This window comes from Pleurodeles waltl, chromosome 8 (genome assembly GCF_031143425.1).
Source record: "Pleurodeles waltl isolate 20211129_DDA chromosome 8, aPleWal1.hap1.20221129, whole genome shotgun sequence".
In the NCBI taxonomy this organism is placed as follows: Eukaryota; Metazoa; Chordata; class Amphibia; order Caudata; family Salamandridae; genus Pleurodeles; species Pleurodeles waltl.
Window position 1 is genome coordinate 360,413,965 of NC_090447.1, and position 18,919 is coordinate 360,432,883.

Below are 18,919 nucleotides of genomic sequence, written 5' to 3' on the forward strand. Positions count from 1 at the left end.
AACCCACAGGTACGTAACCACAGCTTGCACATAACACGATTCTCAATCCATTGAATGGTTTGTATGAGTGTTGATGCAAGGCCTAGGTATGTGTGACGCAGTAAAAAGTAAGCCATGTGGGCCCCTGAAATGGCGGCTGCCTGACCTGTGAAGTGCGACAATGGGATGTGAGGTAAATGCGCTGGCGTGGCACACCGTGGCGGTAGGCGGTCGAAGACCGCGGCGCAAAGCAGCATTGGTTAACATTGAACCCTATGGGTCTCAGGAGCCAATGACGATGTGCGCCGGCGGTCGCCGTACCATCTGCTTAATCACTCGATACCTGATCTTCGACATGAGAGGACCTACACTGCAAGTGCTGCTGTGACCTCGGTCTGGAAGAGACAATGGCTCATGCGACTGGGGAAAGGGCCCCTGCCTTCACAGCTCAGGAGTTGGAGAAACTTGTGGATGGGGTCCTCCCCCAGTACGCGCTACTCTACGGTCCTCAAGACCAACAGGTAAGTACACTGGGAGCATGCTTTATGGGCAATGCCTGTGTTGAGTGGGGTGGATGAAAGATGGTGGGGAGGGGAGCGATTGAGGCATGCATCAAACGACGGTGAGAGCATGTGCTACGTGGCAAGGGTAGGGATGGGGGGCCACTCACATTGAGCATGCAGAAGGTGATGACTATTTTTCTCCCCCTGTACATTTCACATAGGTCAGCGCCCACCAGAAGATCAATATTTGGCGTGCCATCGCCAAGGACGTCCGGACCCTGGGGGTCCACCACAGACGGGGCACCCACTGCCGGAAGAGATGGGAGGACATCCGCTGCTGGAGCAGGAAGACGGCGGAGGCTCAGCTGGCAATGGCCTCCCAACGTGGGAGGGGTGCCAGTCGGACTTTGACCCCCCTGATGTCCCGGATCCTGGCCGTGGCCTACCCCGATTTGGATGGGCGCGTGAGGACATCACAGCAGACACAAGGGGGTGAGTACACTCTCATTCTGCTGACTTTGCGCGCAGTGGAGGTGTCTGGGTGGGGGAGGAGGGCTGTGGGTATCCCTAGGCCAGGGCGATTTCTGTAGGCTAGGCCCCTCCGTAAGGCATGGCCCTGTGCCCCTGCCCCCCACCTCTGTAGGGTGCCAAGTACAGCTATTCATGGCCCTGTGTCATCTATGTGTGCAGATGTCGTCCATAGGCTTGTAGGCCATGTCCCACGGATTGAGTAGTCGACCCCAAGTGTGCGGCGTAGTGCAGGGGGCTTCTGTGTCTGTCCTGTCCGCCAACAGTGTCGCCAATGCATGCACTCAACATGTCTTTATTTTCTCCCCCCCCCCTTTTTTGTGGTCTTCCTGTTCATGTGTGCATTAGCATCATCAGGCGGAGGAGAAGTGGCAACGGAGCACGAGGGAGCTGCATCCCACATGGCCATGGAGGGCCATGCACCGGACTCCGAATTCACCAGTGGGACAGAGGGCGAGGGGAGCTCCACAGCGGGGACTCGGGCAGACATCAGTGACACCGACTCGTCCTCTGAAGGGAGCTCCCTTGTGGTGGCGGCAACATCTGTGGCCCCCGCAACAACAGGTACAGCATTTACCCGCCGCACCAGCACCGCCCTCCCAGCAGCCCCTCAGCATTTACCCTGTGCCCGCTCACCCAGGAAGGTAGGCATCTCCTTCGCCCCAGGCACCTCAGGCCCTGCCCCAGTCACCCCTGCTGCCCTCAGTGAGGGTGTAGAAAGGGAGGTGCACCAGAGTAATGCATACCTGGAGGGCATTCATTCTAGTCAGGCTGCCCTTCAGCGATCGTTCCAGGCTCTGGCCTCAGCACTGATGGCAGCCATTGTCCCTGTCTCTAGCCTCCCCCCTCCAACTTCCTCCACCCATACCCTATCACCTGTACCTCTGCCTATCCCAGACACACCATCAGACCAGCCTGCACACACCTCAACACCCAAGGGAAGCTCAGCCAGACATAAGCACCACACATCACACAGGCATTCAGACAAGCAACATCCACATACAGACATACCAACAGCCACTGCCTCCACTGTGTCCCCCTCCTCCTCGTCTCCCTCCTCCCTCCCTGTCACGTCTCCACTCACACCTGCATGCAGAACATCTTCAGCCACTACGTCCCTCAGCAGCACACACACCAGAACACACCGCACACGTGCAGTCACCACCCCCACTGCCATTTACACGTCCCCTGTGTCCTCTCCCAGTGTGTCTGTGACCCCCTCTTCCAAGATACACAAACGCAGGCAGCCACCCACCCAACAGCCATCCACCTCACGACAGCCTCCAGCCCAAGCACCTGCACCCAAAGACACCAGACTTACAACTCCTACAACCACAACCTCTTCCTTCACTCCCACACCCACTACACCTACCCGTCCCACTGCTCCTAAAAAGCTTTTCCTGTCCAAACTCAACCTCTTTCTACCAACTCCCCCACCCCGTCCATGTCATAGGACTACAGTCAGCACCTCAGCCACAACAAAACCGGCCCCTGTCATCACAGTCTGCCATGGACTGTTGAGTGCCCCACCCTCCAGGGCAGCCAGTTCGGTACGAAGCCAAGGCACGGGCAGCCCACCCCCGGAGAAACATCCCAAGATAGGCAGTGGCCGGCGCGAGAGGGTGAAAACACCAGGGACTAAAACCCCTACCATGGCTCCGGCAGGAAGTGTGGAGACAGCTGGCACACCGCCCAAGGTGGGGAAGGGCCACAGGCGATCAGGGACGGCTGGGAAGGGCAGCACGCCCGACAACACCGCCATCAGCCCAGCTGGCCAGGTGGGCAGGAGGCCACCAACAGGCCCGGCACAGCTGCCCAGGAGGGCCCCGCCAGCCACAGGACAGATGGGCAGGAGGGCCCCACCAGCCACAGGACAGGTGGCAAATGACCTCCCCGCCATGGCCGGATCCGCTGAACTGGGCCCTTCATATCAAGTACCGCTGCACTGGGCACTGCCGTCTCAAGCACCGCTGCACTGGGCCCTTCATCTCAAGTACCGCTGAACTGGGCCCTTCATCTCAAGCACCGCTGCACTGGGCCCTTCATCTCAAGTACCGCTGAACTGGGCACTGCCGTCTCAAGCATCGCTGCACTGGGCCCTTCATCTCAAGTACCGCTGAACTGGGCCCTTCATCTCAAGCACCGCTGCACTGGGCACCGGAGTCTAAAGTACCGCTGCACTGGGCCCTTCATCTCAAGTACCGCTGGCCCATGAGTGGCAGGGGCTGGCCCGCATCTGTGTCGGGCAGGGCTGCACGAAGCACTCTCGGCACCAGGCCCCCTCCAGAACCAGTGGAGACTGTTATCCACTTGTGAGACTGTGGCTTTGCACTCCCCAGGATGTAACAGTGGGCAGCCCACCCACTGTCTGGACTTGTGAGACTGTGGCTTTGCACTCCACAGGATGTAACAGTGGGCAGCCCACTCACTGTCTGGACTTGTGAGACTGTGGCTTTGCACTCCCCAGGATGTAACAGTGGGCAGCCCACCCACTGTCTGGACTTGTGAGACTGTGGCTTTGCACTCCCCAGGATTGAACAGTGGCCATGGAGGCCCCTCGTGGATCTGGCGTCGTGCACTCATCTGGCTGAGGTGCCCCCCCTTCCCTTCCCCCTGAGGTGCCTGTAGTTTTGCTATCTGATGCCCCTGCAGTGTTCTCTCCGTTGGAGTCAGGTATCCTGTGTGGGCTTTGCCCATGTGATTTGGGCCCAGTGGTCCACGAACAATGCCTGCTACAATGCTCGGACTTGTACATTTATGTATATAAGAGTTTTTGATGTGTATATATAATTTTTTGGCAGTAATACAATATATTCCAATGTTTAGAATCATTTCCTTTTGTATTTGCATTCTTCCGGGGGGCTTGGGGGGGGGGTGTCACTCTGATGTGTTGCTATGCATTGATGTGTGTGTTGTAGTGGGTGAGGGTGAGGGTGGGTGTGTCGCGTATGTGTGTACCCGTAATAATTTCCCCTCCCCCCTCCCCTGTGTCGTAGGTGCAGTACTCACCGTTGTCTTCTGCGCCGGCGTTCGTGCTCCTGGTAGAGGAGCAGGAACACTATCGCTGGGAGTATGTGGAGTTCGGGTTCCATGCTGTCCTGATTCCTCGTGGGCTGTATGGAGGTGAGCGTTTTCCCTTCGAAATGGCTGTTTCCGCCGTGTTTTTATCGGCGGGGCTACCGCCCCGGAAAAGGTGGCGGATTGGTAGGTTGTGATACAGTGGGCGGTACATTGTCTCCCGCCTGTCTGTTGGCGGTGACCGCCGCGCTGTTTGTTTGTACCGCCGTGGCGGGCGGTGTGTTGATGTGGCGCTCGCTGTTGGCGGTTTCCGCCAGGGTCGGAATTCCATTTTTTGTCCCGCCAGCCTGTTTGCGGTTTGGCCGCCGCTTTTACACCGCCCGCCAAGGTTGGAATGACCCCCTCTTTTTGCTTTTTAATTCATAACTTGACTTGTGTATGGTAGATTTTTGTCATTTTGGTCTTGTTTTTTTTTAGATAAATATTCCCTATTTTTCTAAAACTGTGTAGTGTCATTTTGTAATGTTTTCACTGAGTTACTGTGTGTGTTGGTACAAATACTTTACACCTAGACTCATAGTAAGCCTGTCTGCTTGTGCCAAGCTACCAAGAGGGTGAGCAGGGGTTAACTGAGGGTGATTCTCCTTTACCCTCAGTAGAGTGAGGGTCCTTGCTTTTACAGGGGGTAACCTGACTGCCAACCAAAGACCCCATTTCTAACAACAATAATGCCTAATAATTATAAAGGAATGTCCAGATAATGGCCATGTAGATATCTGACAGAAAGCTTATCCCTACTGTTAGAGTGAGCTGCCCAGCACACGCGAGGTGAGGAGCACTACAAATTGCTCTTAGGCAACAGAAATAGACAGCCAGATCCTTTTCCTGAGTATCTGTGGAGTCCTACTCATTTTTCCACGTAAACTGGAAATAACAAAAAGGAACCTGGATTTCCTAAGCCCAAAACTAGATACTAGATACATCTGGACACTGCTCTCAATAGCCTGGATGGAATTCTGAAGATTCCAGCAGAATAGTATTCCACGGAAGGAGCAGAAAAAAATATATAGTCCCAGTTAGAAAACATGAGAGAAGTTTAGGCAAAAACAGAGTGGTGCAAGAACCAGGACCTCTAGATAAAAGCTTCAATAAGGTTTACTACATAACAAAGCCCCATGCTCCTCAATGCACCTGAAAAAGTGACAAGCAACATGATGAATACCTTAGCTATCAGAAGCTTGACAGGAGCGTAGTCCAAGGGCTCGAAGGAAACCCCAGTGAAGTGCTTTGTTATATAGATTCATGTCCCAGAAAGGACAAGGAAACATACCTTGGAACAAAATAGGTTAAAGCTCTTGATCAGGTAGAAAGCCAAAGCCTCAATTGACCAGATGCCCATTCAAATTTCCTAGTTGTCAGAATAGCAGTAAACTGTGCTGAAGGGAGGAGCATCCAAACGTAAATCACTGGAGAGAATGTCCAGAATCTTATATGGACCACAAGAGAGTGGAGACAGGAACTCAGCCAAATACCATGAAGCAAAAATGACCAGTGACAGCTGTAAACCTGATAGATGGATGTTTGTTAGATGATTGGACAGCATGGACCACAGCGTCTGATAAACCATCTGATGAAGGTCTCAGTAGATGCATGGTTTGGTACAGATGGTACAGAGGCCACAATAGAGGAGAACTTTGGGTGGAAAGCCTCAGTGTTCTTAGGAGAGGCGCATAAAAAGAGAGAAACAGGGTTTCATTAACCAAAAAGACCTATTCTCAGGGCACATATCTGCTCCTGGTGGAACTTGATGAGTATCTCTGCAATAGAGGAATGGTTGAGAAAACAAGATGAGGATCCAAGTCCAAGTGAACTATTGTGTATCCGTTCTCTCAAGCTCAGGCATCTGTGACCATGGAACACAAGTAAGGGAGCAGGACACCCCCGAGAAAGCAAATTCAATGACAAGAGCACAAATTTGTGCCTAATGTTCATAATGACCCAGTGAGTGTGTGAGGGAGAATTTGAAGGACATGGGAAGACTCAACCCATGATGTACACTACAACATTCCCTGACACCACTGGGAAATACCTTGCACCAATTGAATGTAAGTAACTATATGCCCAGATCAAGAGGGATGACATCAGTAGCACTAAAAGAATATGATCTTGAAACGTCCTAATGATTGATGTAGATCTCAACTGCCAAGATCTTTGTTCAGACCCCAAGGAAGTGCCATCCAGGCAAACTACTAGAAAACACAAACGTTTGGAGAATGGCCAAGAGTTCCATCTCATTGGAGGAGTGTGCTGACTCCTGAGAAGACACCAGAATGTTTGCATGCCTGGACTGCTATCTCACATCAAGGTAAACATCAGGGTTAGTGGGGGATCAGACCCACCCCTTTCTGTAGCTTGGAAGGCGTGGGCCAGTATCAAATAACTAGGGTGATTTGAAGGATAGTCAAGGACAGAGATTCCAAATCCACACCAACTGGACCTCAGCCAGGAGTGGCACTCAATAAGTTACAGGTAGGCACAAGACACCACAAGCAAACAGTCTACCATCTCTCTTTGTCTGTTTAACCACATACTTGCAAGAGCAGTAGAGGTAAAAAAAGACCACGAGGATAAGCTCAACTTTCCAGGTAGAAGGAGGAGGATAGAAGGCCTTGCTATTAAAAGTGATGATGAGCTTCTCAATGAACTAAAATAAGTGACTAGGGGGTCAGATAGATGTTCTCAAAATTTAGTTGAAAGCAATGGTTCTGAAGGATGAAGCAGACCTTTGCTGTATCTCAGAATGATGTCAAGGAAGGGAGCCTGAACAAGCTAGGCATTGAGGTATTGATATGACCCTACGCTTCAACCATGCAAGTGTCCCAACATGGGAATAGGACTTTGTAAAGAACCTTAGGAGCCAACGTTAAACTAAATGGGAGTACATTAAAATGGTAATGGCCATCTTTAATAGTGAAATTGAGAAAGGGGTGTTACTTCAAGATGGAAATGTGAAAATAGACATTCATGAATTCGATGTCCCAGATAGAGTCCATAGAAAAAGTCTTGGACTTGGCAAATTGATTCAAACCATCGAATAGAGGGGCAGATTTACTAAACCATCAGGCAAAGCAGCACAGCAACCAAAAATGCTGCAATGGTTTGCTTGACAGGGAGGTGAGCAGGAGAGCGCCATATCTACAGAGATCTTGCTCTTTCCTAGCACCGGTGCAGATTATAGTTGCCATGCACACAACTTTGCACCATAGTGCAAGGGGTGTGCGTGAGTTTCGTATAGGTTTTGTATACAAAATACTATGCCTAGACAACCTAAACGTTTTTTCCTACTTTGTATGTGTGCTGCACATTGAAAAAAGAAAGGAGAAATGAAAACACGTCTCCTTTTAAGACCTTGTTTCGACAGGCATTATTTTTTTAAAGCAAAACCCTATCTCACATTTTTAGTATATAGGGCTTTGCATCAAAAAGGGTGAGTGGTTCATGGGAACGTCCAGGTAACGCCCCCTTGATGCTAAGTAATGCAAAGTAGTGCTTCACGCTACTTTGCATTACTTTTAGTCAATTTCTAGTGCAAGACAAGTTTTACGCTAGAAAGTAAAGATTTAAAAAAACAATTGTACTAATTGGCATCACTTTCATGATGCAAACCCAGCGCAAAATGTTAGTAAAAGCAGTTCCCAACTCTTCATAGGGTAATGGAACAATGGTCTCTTTCAACAACGGAGTCTATATCACCAGGTAATGTTTAGTGTGGCACCCATCAGAGAGTACCCCTATTTGGAGGCAGGGGAGATCAGAAAAAGCCAGTTAGGAGCGTGGTGATTCCTTGAGGATTTGCACTGTTTTTTTTCTTAAAAAAAGGCTCACAACTGTACTACCATGGAGGACTAGGACAAAACAAGGGAAGGAGCTGAACCTGACGTTGCTAGCAATGACAGGTCCCATTTGTTACCTTGAATGGAATCACCAAAATGTCATCCTCAGCTACCTTCTTAAGCAACTCCTCTAGCCTGAATTCAAAGAGCCTATGACCTAGAAAAGTGAACACCACCCCCTAATAAGGATTGTCTTTATGTGCCCTATAACCGAAACTGATTCTGAGCAGTAAAAGCTGGTTCAGCTGGCAGGGTCGTCATCTGAGATGATGTTTATCTGTTTTTGTTGATGTCCAGAGGTCCCCCCTCGGTAAGAGTCTGGAAGGCTTTCTTGCATCACTGTGCACTGTAAGTGTCCGGAACCTTAGAACTCGGACACTTGGGTGGTCAAATGCAATTCCACAACCCATTCCTGGCTGTGCTTTTGGTACTGTTGCTATCACGCCCCTCACTGTACAAACCCCCTTGGACATAGGTTTATCAGGACTGATAACACTTAGTGGTAATGTCTGTATGTGTAATCCTGCCGTGCTGGGATTTGTTTATTTGTGCTCAATGCTTGTAAAGTGTCTCCCATAATAAGCACCCTCGCTGGGGTCTGGGCTTATACCCTTTTGTCATAGTGCCATAACACCACCTTTCTGTTGTATCCATGCATAGCTAATACCTTCAATCTTTAAAGGTCCCTCTGGTTGGGTACCCTTAGAAGGAATTGCCGGCATTCTATCACTACATGACACTTACCAAAATCTCATATGCACATACTGTCCAATTTGTTGCTACCTCTACAACTACCCTGCTGAAATTCCCAAGGCATCCATGAATTTAGTGGCAGATCTGTGTAAGGATCATGGTTATCATACAATCCTAAAGGTGATGGAGGTTACTCATTAAAATAAACTAATACATAACTCCTTATGGGATCCCAAAAGCCCTCAGGCTCATGGAGGCTTTCCTACTGTACAGCCTTTGGCTACACTATTTTTATGCATGTCAATGACACAGTGCTTTTAATCACTAAAGACTTTGACCTCACTTTTGCCAACTTTCACAGTGACAATCAGCACTATACATCTGGATGTGTCATAGTCGTCTAAAACTGAATAACAGCAAAACAGACATATGTCTGCCATTTGTCAACACTCAAGTACGTCCCAACCCTTTTTGTCCTCAGTCTCTAGGCAATCCTTCTACACCTCAACTGGGTAAAAAATCCTGTTGTTAAAATTGACTCAACATTGACTATGGCCTCTCATATTAGTTCAGAATTAAACTTTTCCTTTTTCAACACTGAAATTGAAATTACATCTACATTTAGCTTTCCCTCATAAAATCTTGATCGTAAATTCATTAATATCTTCTCATCTTAGCTGTCCATCCAAAAGAAAATTATGTTTAAATCCACATGTCTTACTCATACATCATTTAATAATGAGAGACACTGTCTTTGTCAGAACAGCTGCACAGTTTTTGTTTCACGTCCCTAATACAAAATGGATCACAACGGGAGGTGGGGTTTTCTCAGTTCAATGGAATCGTCTTCCCTGGCCTTGCACCATGAGCCACACCTGGTAAAGTTCTGGAAAGCCTAAAAAGGAAAGATGCACTCATTCATTAGTTTGTAACCATTCTATGATATGTGGCAGTTGTGATCAACCCTGTAGAACCAAAATGCAAATACAAAGTAGTACAACTGCACATATTGTTCCTGATTGACAAACTGCATTTTGCAGTACGTAAAGTAGTAGTGCAGTAGTACTTCTTCTTTGCCACAAAATGCAGTTCACAAACGTACGAGCTTAAATATCCACCTCTTCTGTCTTTTCTAGGGGATCCCTACACATGTAAGTTTACGTAGGAATAAAGAGAAGTTAGGGAGGGCTAGGAAGGGGGTTAGAGAGGAACATCCACCCACTCACAAAAGTGTAAACCGGTTGCTATTAATAAACTGTACTTCTAAAGTTACTATTGCCAAATAGAATCCAAAGTAGAAAAAGTTCTCCAGCTCTTAGCTGAGTGGGTCCAACACCACACATGGCCATTCACTGGATCTACAACACAGTCTCATAGAAATTAATGGTTGTTTACATTTCTCCATTTTTACCAGAGGGAGAGCTCCCCGTCTGAGTAAATATAAACCTGCGGTGAAATGCAGGGAAAAGTAAGAACGGTTATTAAGCTTAAAAGCATTCACACTGTTTTTTTTATATTCGACAATGTTGTAAATTTATGTTAAATATTCATTTTAGATGTAGAAATAATAAAAAAGAACTATTAACTTAATTTTGATTAAAATATTTCATATTCAAATATATTAAATAGAATTCATATTATTTTTTGTTTTATTAAAAATACCCTCAAAAGTAAAAGGTTTATACCTACTTATCAAGCATTAATAATTACAAAATGTTATGTACAGACCTAGGGGCATAGTTATGAAATTGTGGTGCAGGAGTAGGCTTTTGGCACATTCCCAGGTCTACCACTTCTGGTAAATCTGGGAATGCATCAGAATCCATTGATGTTGCATGGGGGCACCTATGCAAGACCCATGGAAACACCACGCTGCTGCAGGTTAATGCAACACACGCAATTTGCAATGTGTTGCATTACTCTAGATTTATGAAGCCACTCAGGGCCTTGCATTGTGGTCTTGTTTGGCTTCATAAATCTCACTTAAGGTTTGCATTGCGCATGTACCATGTTGTGTAGTGGAAACGCAATGGAATCTAGATCATAAATAGATCATAAATATGGCCCCCAATTCATACTGTTAGAATGTAATATATATTAATTTAATTATATAGAATAATAAAGTTACAATTATTTTTACATTTAAAAAAGGTTCAGAAAATATTTTATTGATAAATTCATATTTATTTTGTAACAATAGTAAATTGTTTAACATGAATATATATGTATTTTGTACAACTGAATTCAGAACCTAACTATAATGTCTCTGTAACCTTTGTTTTTTTTAAGTGAATTTCTAAGGCTTTTTGAATTCTGTTTCCTAACTATAATGTCCCTGTAACCTTTGTTTTTTCAGTAAATTTCCAAGTTTTTTTCAAACGTAAAGTAATTTTCATTACTGTACATTAATCCAACCACTGCCACGCATGGCCAGGCCCTGCAGCCAACCCCTATCACACTCCAACCCCAAACTGTGCATGGCCTTCAGTAGTGCGCAGTAAGGGTCGGCTGCAGGGCCTGTGGCCAGGCCAGAGCACACCAACCCCTATAATCACCCTATCCCAGTCTGTCTCTCTTTGTGTGAGAATAGGTGTTACATGGTGTCTCTGGGTGTGAGAGTGTCTGTCTGAGTGTGGAAATTCGAGCCTGATGGTCTGAGTGGTTTGTGAGTGTGTGCATGAAGGTCTGAGTGGGTCTGTGAGTGGGTGCGTCAGTGTCTGAGTGGGACTGTGAGTGGGTGCATGAGGGTCTGAGTGGATTTGTGAGTGGGTGCATGGGGATCTGAATGGGTATGTGAGTGAGTGCATGAGGGTCTGAGTAGGTCTGTGAGTGGATGTATCAATGTCTGTGTGGGTCCATGACTGGGTGCATCACAGTCTGAGTGGAGTTGTGAGTGGTTGCATGAGGGTCTCAATGGGTCTGTGAGTGGATGCATGAGGGACTGCGTGGGTCTGTGAGTGGTTGTGGCAGTGTCTAAGTGGGTCTGTGAGTGGGTGCATGAGGGTCTGAATGGGTCCATAAGTGTCTGAGTTGGTGTGTGAGTGGGCGCATGAGTCTCTGAGTGCATGTATAAGTGAATGAATTAGTGTATGAGTGAGTCTATGGTTTCTCTTCCAGTTTTTTTTTATATTTGTGAATATTTTGCGAATAATTTGTGAATATTTGCAACTATCACCTATGTTGATGCAAAGTTATTTTAATTAGCCCCTAAAACACACCTATATCACAACCCTGGGATCAAAGTACCTCCACCCTAACCCCTTATGCCACTTTCAATCACGATTTCCACCCGTGGGGACTGTGGCCCATGAAATAAAATGGCGGCCGCAGCATTCTAGTCAGGTTGCAGTCACCCAATTACAGCGCTTCTTTTCGCATGTGCACTTGTGAAAATTAGCAAATATTCGTCAATTATTCGCGAGCCCAGATATACAAATTTGGATTTCATTTAATATCTCAAAAAATACTGAACGGATTTACACCAAATAAGTCAACAGATAGTCTGCGTACTGAAAGCTAGCTTTCTGCCAAATATGGTGTAATTCCATCCTGTGGTTTGGGCTTTAATCGTGTCTAAAGACCCTAGAGGAATTAACATGGGAAACACAACTTTTTTTACCCCACCCTTTTTCTCGCGCCCCGCTTGACAGATCACCTCCAAATTTTCCATGAGCTGCAAGAATCACCATCAAAAAACAACAGATGATGGACAGAATACAGAGCAAATCAAACTTTCACCTCCAGTCACAGATCTGGGTTAATCCATCAGTTTTTTTGCTTGCCATGGCATTTCAGTTTGGACCCAGCCATATGCAAATCAGTCTTGACCCTGTTCCCCATGGGAGCAGTCCAGCCTAAACTGCCAGGCCAGGTCCTCCCTGGACAAAAAAAACACCCTGGGACCGATTTCAGGGCATCACCTTTCATCAGCCAGGCTGGCTTGAATCTGGTGGCATAGCAAGCACGGGACTCACGTCTGGGCATACTCTTCCCACTTGGCTTGGCAGTTCGGGCTGGACTGTTCCCATGGGGAGCAGGGTCAAGACTGATTTGCATATGGCTGGGTCCAAACTGGGGTGGCGTGGTGAGCAAAAAAAACAATAGATTAAACCCAGATCTTTGTGACTGGGGATAAATGTTTGCATTTTTCAGCATTCTGTCCATCATCTGTTCTTTTTGCAAGAATCACCAGGGCACTTTTTGTGGAAAATTTTGTGAAGATTAGCCAAATGTTGCCAAAAAAATAAACATATATATATATATATATATATATATATATATATATAATGTTCCAACACCTTTGGCCTTCAATTTTCTTATGCTTAGATTTGTCATTCGTTATGTATGCATACAAAGCACATTTCTAATTCCAGACAAACACAGTAGGAATTTCTATTTTAAGACTCAATAATTTTCTATGGATGTTATTGCAGTATCAGTGGTTGGCCATGTGTGGTGCTGGACGTGCTACTGCTCCATTTTGCCTATAATAAATTACACTTCTTTCAGGGGGTGGAGACCTGCAACTCTACCATTTAGAATACCTTTACACTTGTAAATGGTAAATAGCCAACAGTAATAAAGCCACTCAAAGGTGTAAACTCATGAGGAGAAATCTTTATATGTACTTTAGCACAGAGTTTGTGCAACAGTGACAGTGGTGGTAGATTGTGTGGTAATCAGAATAGTTTACTTTACCCACTGAAAATCTCTTCTGTAAAACACACAGGCTTTTCATCAAAGTTTTCAGATAATACTGTAGTAAATATAGTGAGCACAATTTAAAAAATATTTTCATGTACATTTTAAGGAGCCTATATTGTAATTTTCACTTCTTTATTATGCAGCCAAAGTATCTAAATCAGTAAGGAAAGTGCGTAAATGTGATGCACTGTGCAATACTCAATAGATGTAAGATGGTTAGGTCTGCTTTAGGATTAGGCACTACATAGAAATCCCCTGCTTGAATACAAAAGTTTACAGTTGGATTGTTTATCAGAATAATCGACCTCAAAAATAAATAAATATGAAGTTACAAAAATAGCACAAATATTGAGGACTAAAATATCAACTCATACTTGTAATGTAAAATACAATTGACTACAGAAGTATTGTGAAACAAAATATCGACATGAGAGGGGTGTCTCACTGTACTGGCTGAGCTTGTCAATTAAACAAAGAAATATATCTACCCCCTTTGTCAGAAGAAGGAAATAAAGCTTTCAAGATGGCCAGGGTGGCAAGTATCTTTATTCAGAAAAAGAGTTTTCCTGAGAGTGCACTTTCCTTCTTCCGATGAAAGGGATCAACTATCTATCTATCTATCTATCTATCTATCTATCTATCTATCTATCTATCTATCTATCTATCTATCTATCTATCTATCTATCTATCTTTCTATCCTTCTATCTATATATCTATCTATTCACTGAACAAACCAAGGGAGTTCTGAATTTACTCACACAAAACCATTGAAATTTGGCAGTTATAGTTATGGTTAGCTCAAGTAACTATAACTCACACTGTAAGGTAACTATAACTCGCTCCCCCACCATGCACAGTTTTCTCATTAGTAATTGTATTGAAAATGTTCCTGTGATAATATCAATAATGCCACAGAAGGTGTCATCAGTGATGTAATATGTGGAGTAATTAGCAGTGCATGGCGAAGGTGCGAGTTATAGTTACCGTAGGTCAAAGGTTTTAGTTACTTGAGTTAATCATCACTATAACTGCTGAATTACTCTGGTTTTGTGCAAGTAAATCCCTGGAAGGAAACCCAATCCTCATACCTGTGCTATAGGTAGAGAAGTGCTCTGTGGGTCTGCTGGTAGTCCTTCCACATGAATGAAGAGAAGAAGCAGACTTTCAGAAGAAACTACTACGACAATGTGCAGCATAAGATGGCTGGCTGGCTGGACTGTCCCATCTGATGTAGGGGCAGTGTGGTGTTTTATAATAAAGCATCTGTTGTTCTAAGAACTGCCCTGACGTGACAACACATATGTTTTTGTGTAGTAGACAATGTACTCCTTGGACCGGCAATACCCAGTAGACTATTGTGTGCAGCCTTGTGTTGAGCACAGGATGAAAATGTTGTGCAAAGAAATTAATAACGAATTCTGCATAGAAGGGCAACTGATTAAAGTAATAAAACATCTTCACTAAAATGAAACTTTGCTGAAATAATAAAAGGAATAAAAGGTGAAGGGGCACAGGCCTCAGGCACAGGGCTAAAATAATGTGCATGCTTAAACACTAAGTGCTAGATGTATCAAGCGTTTTTGAATTCGCAAACGGTGCGAATGGCCGTTTGCGAATGCAAAAATGCCTTTCAGTATGTATGAAAGGCATTCGCTGTGCAATCTTAAGGAATCGCTAAAATAGCGATTCCTTAAAATTGCGCGCCCGTTTAGAGAATCACAAATTGCGATTCTCTAAATAAGAAATTGCAAATAAGGAATCCTTATTTGCGATTTCTAAACCACATGTATCAAGCTTTTCCTTAATGCGAATTGGGCATTAAGGAATCATTATTACCACCAAGTTGAACTTGGTGGTAAGCATCTGCAATTTTTTTTAATTGATATGTAACGCACACATGCCCCTTTGGCATGTGTGTGCCATACATGTCCTTAAACAAATTCTTGGGGTGCAGCAGAGGGGCCCTTAGGCCCCTAGCACCCTGAGGTTTGCATTTCCCAAATTTGCTAATTCCAGTTAGGAATTCGCAATTTGGGAAATGCAAAAAATTTGCAAATATTGGCCTACAGGTCCATAGGTGCGAATGGGGCCGGTATTGCAATTTGCAATTCGGTAATAGCATTTGCGATATTTAAGAAATCAATATTACCGAATTGCAAATATGATACATACCATTTTACGATTCAATAATAGCGATTTCTTAAAAATCGCTATTAGAGAATCGCAAAATGGTTTTTTGATACATCTAGCCCTAAAATACCCTCACAACAATATTTACACAAACACACATACACACATATTGTATTAAGCTGGTGTCAGCTGCCCTTCATTGGGAGGGAAGGGTGGCTACACAGCACCCTCTCAGAGAGGTTTTACTGGTTCTTGAACCTTAAATAGAAAATGGAATAAAGGCAGCTGTGTGATCTCTACTCGGAGATGAACCTTCATAGTAGCATTGTAGGAGCACTGTAGGGAGAGACCAAAAACCTGAAAAACCTTTTAGCAAATACAGAAACCTGACCTTTGGGTGACATAACTTCAGTGCAGGATGCTATGCAAAAAAGCTCAACCTTGCATATAAAGATCTTTAATATACCACTGTGATTTTTATTATTTGCACATCAATACCATTAATATACCAAACTTTGTAGAATGATTAATTCATCTTATTGTTTTGATATGGTTATACTATAGATGTGGAACCTCCTCGAATCCAGTGCCCAAGTGTCAAGGAGAAGGTAGCAGAACCCAATAAGTTGACTGTACGTGTGACCTGGGAAACTCCAGAGGGGATGGACACGGCAGACGGTATTTTGACAGAGTGAGTACAACTTCTCCTAATGATCTTTTCTAGCTTCCTTTCTCTGTCATTCTTATAACTGGGTTAGTCTGGCTCATAGCACAGCTGTCCCCAAATATAATGGGATAAATAAGAGCTTTCAGGATTACTACTGAAAGGAACTGTGAACCTGCCCAGTTAATAATTCACCTGAGCAAAGCCTTTGATTTGTCAAAAGCTGCATGCTTCCACAGAAAGAGTGGTTATTCTGCAGACAGTTGTAATCATTTGTTTATCCAGATAAGTGACTCATGCTCTCTAGCAAGCAAAACTATTGTGTTTGGCCTGCAGCCACTCAAATGCTACTGTAATATATAAAGCTTTTCCTTTAAGGTTACACAAATGTCATTGTGAAGCTATGCAAGTACTTTTCCTAGATAACTGCAGTGTTTGTTGTTCTCCGATTGCCATGTGTGTATGCTTATGCTCAGCAGGCTGGGCTTTATTTGTTATGATGGCATGCCAATGTCTAAGGCTACACGCTATATCTTTTTATTATGAAAACTTAAGCTATAGTCAGTGGACCTGGTTCTTTACTGTGAAAACGCTATCTTAAAGTCAGTAGGAATTTAGGGGTGGATTGCTATTTCTCTATTAACATCTACAGAGAGGTATGTTTTCATGGAATCTCAGTTTGCTGTAGTATGCAAGTATATTATTGGTTACCCTCTCTAACAAACCACTGGGAAAGAAGATTGCTCAGAGCATTTTAGGAGACCTTCTATTTTTTTGCCAACTGTAATGCTGTTTTTTGTTTTACTTTTGTGACTGTATTCCTGTTGGTTGTCGGAAAGCTTACTCTTTATACAGTAGGCCTGAGTTGGCTATGTGGCAACCCAATGATAAGTGGTACAGACTTGTTTGGTTCACTGGTAAAAGTTAAGCCTGAAGCCAAAGGTATGATAACTTTATAATAAACATGTTTGAGAAAAAGGCAATAGTCTTGGGTTATTTTTTGTAAAATCACATTTATTAAAGCCAGTAGGACTACGGAGGTGGATTGTTATTTCATGTAATTTCGTTCCACTTATTTATCTTTTCATTATTTGTGGAGCATATTGCAGCTCTTCGCAGAGTGCTAAGAGGCAGTGGCGTAGCGTGGGTTGTCAGCACCCGGGGCAAGGCAAGTAATTTGCGCCCCCTAACCCGTGGACTTTAGCACTCAAGTCCCCCCCCCCCCCCCAGATGTTGCGCCCGGTGCGGCCGGCCCCACCTGCACCCCCCCACGCTTCCCACTGCTAAGAGGTCACTTGCTTGACGTTCATTTCATTGCAGTATATTTCATCCTACGAGTCCACAGCCTCTAGACTAGGCCGACAGTCATGGGGTGGTATTTTCCAGACTTTCACTATTTATCTTTACATAAAGGGCAGCTCTTTGGTTCTAAAAGTAGTAGTCATGCAGAAGTTTCAAAACAGACATTGACAATACCCTTCCAAGGTTGCCAGCTGCTGCTATATTTAGTTTTATGTCTAGTTGCAAACATGTGACTGCCATGTTTAGCTGGCAACATATTTTCTTTTTGTGCTAAGATGAGAGATAGACTGCATGTATGAGGACTTAAGAAATGCTTAAACCCTTCATTGACTGAGAAGGCACTTTCATTTAAAAGACAGACTTATTGTCATAGCCAGTGCTTGTGTAACAGTTTTGTTGGGTATTAACTTGACAGCAGCCATTCCCTTCCTTTTCTTGAGACCACACTTTTGGTTGTATTGATGTAAGCTTCCTGTTTCTTGTTATCGATAAATACAGGCTGTGCCATTCAATAATGGCAATATTTCCAGCAAGCTACAATTCTTTGTGGGAGCAGTGCAGATGCATCAACAGAGTATAGTAAAGAGGATGTGTGGCTTCAATTTAATTTAGAAAAGCTCCAACCTTCTTATTAAAATTTAATGTTTTATTTTTTATTCTACTTGTTTGCAAATTAAATAAAATGTGTTATCTTTTGTGTATGTGTCTGATGGAATGTATGTTTCTGTGTTTTTGTGTATAGTTTTGCACTTCAAATAATTGACAATGTTTAGTCCTGGGTCCCCTGCTTCCAATAATGACTCAGGGAGTGGTCCCCAGATTCCAATAATGATTCACTGGGGCCCCCGGGTTCTAGTAATGATAAAGTGGGGTACCAGAGAAGTCAAAAGGTTGGGAACCACTGCCCTAAAGAACAGGGTCTGCAAAAATGGCGATCTACACGAAGAAATTGAAAGACAAACATTTTCGTACAGCATTATTTAATTCCTAATGTAAATTATAGTAAGATATTGGTTTTATCCTCACAGATTTACAAAGTTTTTACATGGAAGCTGAAGTGGGAACTTCATTAGAGCAGATCGTTGAATTAAACTGCTGTCCTTAAAGAAAGCTAAGATGATATCATATAGCACTTTAGTAAGGTAAACAATAAAATATCCTAGTAATCGCTGCATACACGTTTTACCTTTCACATTCATGGATATCTTTTACAGTTTTACAGGGACAGGAAAATATTTTACATTTACTCCAGTTTTTGCAAATCATCATTTCAAGATACTGCAAAAAAGTTGCACAATGATAGAGATATATTCGTGACAGTGCCAATGACTGTCAATTTCCTTGTGTTGCAAAACAGTGAGGCAATTGAGAAGGAGGAATTTTAATAAAAAGGAGAGCAGCGAAGAATGCCGACAACCCAATCATTTCTCAGATTCCCTCATCAACACATTATGAACTCTGAATTCTACATTTCCTGCAGGGCCAACCAAACGATAAGCTGAAAA

General features: G+C 44.2%; 1 protein-coding gene across 2 annotated transcripts in view; it reads left to right on the top strand.

Annotated features, from left to right (window-relative positions):
- SRPX (sushi repeat containing protein X-linked) overlaps positions 1 to 18,919 on the top strand; it is a 429,025-nt gene that overhangs the window by 286,062 nt on the left and 124,044 nt on the right. For both annotated transcript variants that reach the window (XM_069204239.1, XM_069204240.1), the window contains one exon: positions 16,013 to 16,139. In XM_069204239.1, the coding sequence (XP_069060340.1) occupies positions 16,013 to 16,139 (127 nt within the window). The remainder of the gene's footprint in view (positions 1 to 16,012; positions 16,140 to 18,919) is intronic.